Source organism: Triturus cristatus, chromosome 12 (genome assembly GCF_964204655.1).
Source record: "Triturus cristatus chromosome 12, aTriCri1.1, whole genome shotgun sequence".
NCBI classification, from domain to species: domain Eukaryota; kingdom Metazoa; phylum Chordata; class Amphibia; order Caudata; family Salamandridae; genus Triturus; species Triturus cristatus.
The window spans coordinates 759,359,302-759,365,301 of NC_140595.1; the positions used below are offsets into that span (position 1 = coordinate 759,359,302).

At 42.0% G+C, this 6,000-nt stretch overlaps 1 protein-coding gene across 1 annotated transcript in view; it reads left to right on the plus strand.

The window, feature by feature from the left end:
- The window catches only part of LOC146782731 (vomeronasal type-2 receptor 26-like), a 29,047-nt gene extending 23,987 nt beyond the window's left edge, over positions 1-5,060 (plus strand). The window contains exons 4-5 of the mRNA XM_085637214.1: positions 3,863-4,017; positions 4,132-5,060. Coding sequence (XP_085493340.1) covers positions 3,863-4,017; positions 4,132-5,060 — 1,084 coding nt within the window. The remainder of the gene's footprint in view (positions 1-3,862; positions 4,018-4,131) is intronic.
- Positions 5,061-6,000: the final 940 nt, after the last annotated feature.

Genomic DNA, 6,000 nt, shown 5'->3' on the forward strand with positions numbered 1-6,000 from the left:
TGATGGGGGCCTAAACCAACTTGTAGCTTTCATCTGTAGGAGGTTGCTTCCCAGGCAACAGGGGTGAAGTGCTATTGAGAGAGAAGCTTTTGCTGTGGTCTGGGCACTGCAGAAGCTGAGACCATATTTGTTTGGGACGCACATCCGGGGTCAGCCAGATCACAAGCCGATAATGTAAATGAGGGGTGAGCATCTAAAATTATTGAGGTATTCAATCTCCCTACAGGGAATGGATTTTATGGTGGAACACAGACCTGACTCAGAACACACCAATGCTAATGGTTTCTCCAGGTTCTTCCATTTTAGTGATGAGCACTCCCATGAGGTTGGCTAGATCTCCATGGTTTCAGCTCAGTGGGGCATGTGTTAGACTTGTCAGCATCAGGGTGGTCTTCCCCCAAACATGGTTGGCCTTAGGACTCTGTGCACTTTACCACTGCTAGCCAGTGCTAGCATTCTTGTGCTCATGCCCATAAACATAGTTTGATTGGCATATGCGTAATTGGCATATTTAATTTACTTATAAGCCCCTTGTTGAGTTTTATACCATACATCCAGGGCCTGTAGATTAAATGCTACTATTGGGCCTACAACACTTATTGTGTCACTTACATGAAAAGCACTCTAAAACATATCCCAGGCCTGCCATTGCATCCTGAATACAGTGTTACACTGCCAAGACGACCTAGCATTTAAACCCCCATGCCAAGCCTTAAACTCCCTTCTTATTGCATATAAGACACCCCTAAAGTGGGCCCTAGGTAGCTCATGTGGCAAAGAGCTATGTACTTCAAAGGTAATTTAAAGGTTCGACATGTGCTTTTAAGTGTTACATGTACTGGTAGTGAAAAAATAAATACATTATTTTTCACTACTGTGAGTCCTGCGCATCTCATAGGATAACATTGAGGAAACCTTATTACATACGTTGTAATTTCTAGTTCAGTTGAGGTAGATATGTCATGTTTGGTACCCATGAAATTGTAATGGTAAACCCTTTTTAATGGTAAAGTTAAATTTTTCATGACAATCTTGAAAATGCCATCATTAGAAAGTTGCCATTTTTCTGCCCTTAGCCCTTTGTGCCTGCAGCCTTTCTTGGGTCACATGACTGGGTGTTGCTGATATTTACACTTTTTGAATTCCTTCTAGACAGTGACACAGTAGAGAGAATAGGTGTGCCTGGATGGGCCATCTGCTGGCAGGATGGGGGTGTGGAGCTGAGCACAGCCCTACTTACAACTAAGAAGCCTTCACACAAAAGGCCTAACAACTCTTTATTGTCACTGCAGCCAGCTTGGAGTCAGGCAGGAGAGTCAGGAAATTCTAAGAAGTTCAAAGAACTTTCTCAGACACTTTTCCCACCTCCAGAAGACAGGCAGCAGGCCATAAAAATAGAACCTCTAGACCCACTCTTCAGTTCACTATTTGACCCAAGGAAGGACTCGCAGAGGAATGCCTCCTGCTGTGACCTGCTGTGCACTCTGCCAGACTGCTACTGTGCACTCTGCCAGACTTCTGCTGTACCTAGAAAGTCTACTGTTCTGCCTGGAGCCTGCCTTGAACTATCAAAGCCCGGCCCTGCTGTTGAGTCTTACATCCACTCCTTCACCCAGGACTACCAAAAGTGATTCCAAAGGCTAGTTTGGTGGCCTGCTGTTCAGATCCACAGGGACATAACAGGCTCCCACCATCTTGAACACGTACCTGGACACAGCTTCAGTGAGTCCTAAACCCCAAAGAGGTGTCCCACCAGTCCTGTATCCTTGGTTATGGTGCTAAATGCACCCAGATGGCAAACTTCCAAAACTATGGGCAGAGAGTGCTCTGAGAACCAGGAGGAGACCGGGACCAACCTGCTCACCTATCTACCAAAGATGCATCACCAGTCAAATTGACTTTGGGGCTTCTCCCATTACATTCTTTTCCACAGCAGAAAATCCGTTTCAGCAGTCTCTCACCAAATGTGTATTCGACCTCGTGGAACTGTCTTTGGCTGCAACCCTCTGCTTCCTCCTGCTGGGTTTTTTTTACTTCCATTTCAAAGAATAATTCCAAATTTAGAAATCTTCACTGTGGCATCAACCAAAGGCCATCGATGACGACGCTACCTCCTCAGACACCTCCTGCGGCCTTGCCCCACTGAACTTTACCTTCTAAGTAGTTTTCCTCAAATAATTTTTCTAAGTTCAAAGGTAAGCGCTGACCGTGACCAATCTTTTTCCTGCATCCAAACTATAAACCAAAGCAGTCAGCCTTAACTTTCAACTTTGACCTGGTCTTGCACGACTAATGTCCGCAGTTAGAACTTTGATCTTTTAGGCGCTAGATTTCACACAAAAAATTCAAAATGTATAACTCTGGTTCTACTATTTTGATTTGTGCCATTTTTGTGGTATAAGGTTTATTAAAATGTACTCTATATTTTACATTTGTTTGGGATTTTTCTTTTGTTGTATTTTTACTTTATTGCTGTTTGTCTGCTTCATAAATACTTTACACATTGCCTCTTAGTTAAGCCTGACTGTTTCTTGTGCTAAGCTACCCAGGGTTAAGCACAGGTTAAATTAGTGACTTTTTGTGGGTCACAATGCAAGGGATTGTGGCTGTTGCTTGACCAGGGCCAACACCCCAGTCAACCTACCGCCCAGTTTCTCACAGGAGGTTATGCAGGGATTGCAGAATCATATGTATTATATACTTCTAGCTGACTGTGCTTCTTCCGATCTATGCCACTTCTAGGCTCTGTTATCTGTTATGTTATCTGGCTGATTTCTTCAAATCTGTAGTGTTCCTTTAGGACTGAGTCCTCTAGAATTATCCTCCAGATGGTTGCCTCAAATACTGCTCCCCAATCTGTTCTTCTGGCAACCCCTTGCCCAAAATGGGCTCCACAGACTGTGCTTCCCTCAGACGGTTTATCCGAGACATGTGTCCCTTCAGACTGTGCTATACCTGACTCTCTTCTTGAGTCAATTGAGGCAATTCAGAACAGTCTTTGTTCCCTCCTACAATTATACCTTACACTGTGTTTGACAGATTGTGCCACACCAAACACCTTGTGCCCACAGACTGTGGTCTTGCTCTATACTGTGCTCACAACCTCTAATATTATAGGCTACTTTTCTATGTACTTTTGTCCTCCCAGATTCTACTCACCTGACATGACAAACTCTGTAGACGCATTCCCACCACTTACACCAATACATACATTAGTACAAAACTGTTCAGCCCCTAACTCGCTTCACCTTATCCCAATGACAAGCTTACGAAATAGGTGTGTAGCACCCTCACCTGGTGCCGGGGACTTGAAAGAACCATAATTTCCAAACTTCCTTGGTAAACCTGTTACCCCTTGATATAGCTATTAAACCATTATCGACTTATTCATTGAGACCTGCTCTTATTTCCATTATTATACATGGGTATTAAAAAGGCATCCTTGAGAAGATGGCACTGGTCAGTGTTAAATGAAACTACCATGGAGATACATTCCTAAAGGTGTGTCCCCCTATGGTTAGGCACAAATGAAGATGCATGAATTGGGCATTGGAGTTTTTTCTTTCATTCTGTAAGTTCATAACAGAGACCTAATATCTTTCTGAGAAGGATAACTCTTTTTGATCTCTCCAGGTTCCTTTTTTCACATCTGAAATCATATTTTTAACTCTCTCTATTGCTCTCGGCATCATATTGAACCTCCTCATACATGTGTGAAGGGATATTAAAATTTTACATAGTTATCAGGACATTGGCTCATTTTAAAAAATATTATTTTTGCTTTTGCTTCCGGTCCCATTTGATATGGTACGTTTCCACAGCATCTCCTAATTGTATTCCCCATTTGTGCAATATTAAATAGAACAATAGACAAATGTATTTCTGCTTTCCAGGTTCCTGCCTCAGAATGCACTCCAACCTGTCCTCCAGGATTTAGAAAAGCTTCTAAAGAAGGAGATCCTATCTGCTGCTTCTTGTGTGTTCAATGTCCTCAGGGAGAGATAGCTAACCAAACAGGTAACTGGACCAACCAACTAGATGTCTGGTCAGCACAGTACAACACAATGCAACACAACACCACCTCAAGAGTATCTGAGAGTACTAAAGACATTTGTTTGTGTCTCCTTCCAGATTCTGTGGAGTGTTCCATGTGTCCTTGGGATCAATGGGCTGATTCTTACCAAAAAAGATGCATCATGAAGCCCAGTGTTTTCCTTTCCTATGAAGATCCTTTAGGTGCCTCCTTGGCAGCCATTAGTATTTTTCTTTCAGCAATCCCAGCTTCAATTTTTGCACTCTTTTTTCATTCAAGAGCAACACCTATTGTGAAAGCCAATCATCGCTGGCTCAGCTACCTCCTCCTCCTTTCACTCACCCTGGTCTTTCTCTCTTCTATGGCCTTCATCGGTTACCCAACAACAGAGAAATGCCTCTTGCGCCAGGTGGCATTTGGCATCATTTTTGCTCTTTGTGTGTCATGTATCCTGGCCAAAACCATCATGGTGATCCTAGCCTTCAGTGTTACTAAACCTAATAGTGACTTAAGGAGATGGGTTGGGCCCAAAATGTCTTATATGGTTGTCATTATCTGCACACTCATTCAGGGTATTGTTTGCACTTTTTGGTTGAGCTTATCTCCACCTTTCCCAGAATATAACATTAATACCCAACCTGGAATCCTTATAATAGAATGCAATGAGGGTTCTTCCATTGCTTTCTGGTGCATGCTTGGGTATCTTGGACTTCTGGCTACCACCAGCTTCATGTTAGCATTCTTAGCCAGGAAACTGCCCGACAGTTTCAATGAAACAAAATACATCACCTTCAGCATGCTCGCCTTCCTCAGCGTTTGGCTCTCATTTTTTCCAGCCTATCTCAGCACTAAGGGCAAGTACATGGTGGCCATGGAGATCTTTGCAATACTCTCTTCTAGCTCTTCTCTTGTGTCTTGTATATTTTTTCCAAAGTGTTATATTATCCTGCTGAGACCGGAGATGAACTCAAGAGAATATCTAATGGGGAGGAATCCAGCCAAGAGGAGAAAAATTGAAGCAATTTAATGATGCGTTGTTATCTGCTATCACCTGACAGACCGTTACTCACATGGCGGATTTTGCATTTAACCTCTTAAAATGAAGACGATTTTTGATATGGAGTTGTATCTTGTAAGGATGTACCTGTGATTGAGAAATAAGGTGATCACTGAATCTAAAAAAATCTAATCTGCTTGTAATCGTCAGCTGGGCACATTCTGTAATTTTTCAAGAACCATGGAGTGCTGTGAATTCCAAAGTATCAGTTAATAACAGCAAGAGGGCCCATTCCAACAGCCCCTGGTGTCGTGGAAACCGTTGCTTACACTAGGCCTTTCTTAGTCGCTCTCTGGCATGTTTACTTAGAAGGGCCCAAGCGTGTTTTTGTCCATCTGGAGAAGCTTGTGAAGCTTGTCAATCACATTTTAAGTCTGACCAGGATGCATAAGGAAAAGCAAAGAAAAAACATTGCTTTGCCGATTTTCAAGTAGTCAATATTACATTTAGGCCTGGTAGAAATACACCTAATTTCCTTTGTGTAAATTACATGAAATAGCCAAAATGTAATGCAAAATGACATGTTAATTTCCAAAATGCTTGCTTTTGCAAGTGACTTGAACAACAGTCACTTCCGTGTGGTTTGTTCGCAATCAAACTGTGCCCACGCAATCGTTTTTTCATCCAAACAAAATTTCAATTATGGAACATGCCATAATGGTGTAACCTTGTACATTTTGGTTAACCATAATAATGGAAAATGCTGGAAATTACGCCAGATTATGTAAATAAAATGTTACCTGGGTCTAATTTAAATAGGAGCACATTTCCTAAGAGTTTTGATGTCAACATGTTTGAAATGCAGAGATAAAAGAAATTGAATCGGTAGATGTGTATGGAGCTTTGTCACTATTTTTACATTTTGAAAATGTATCAATGTTCATTTCATGGGTTGTGTTAATTAGATAAT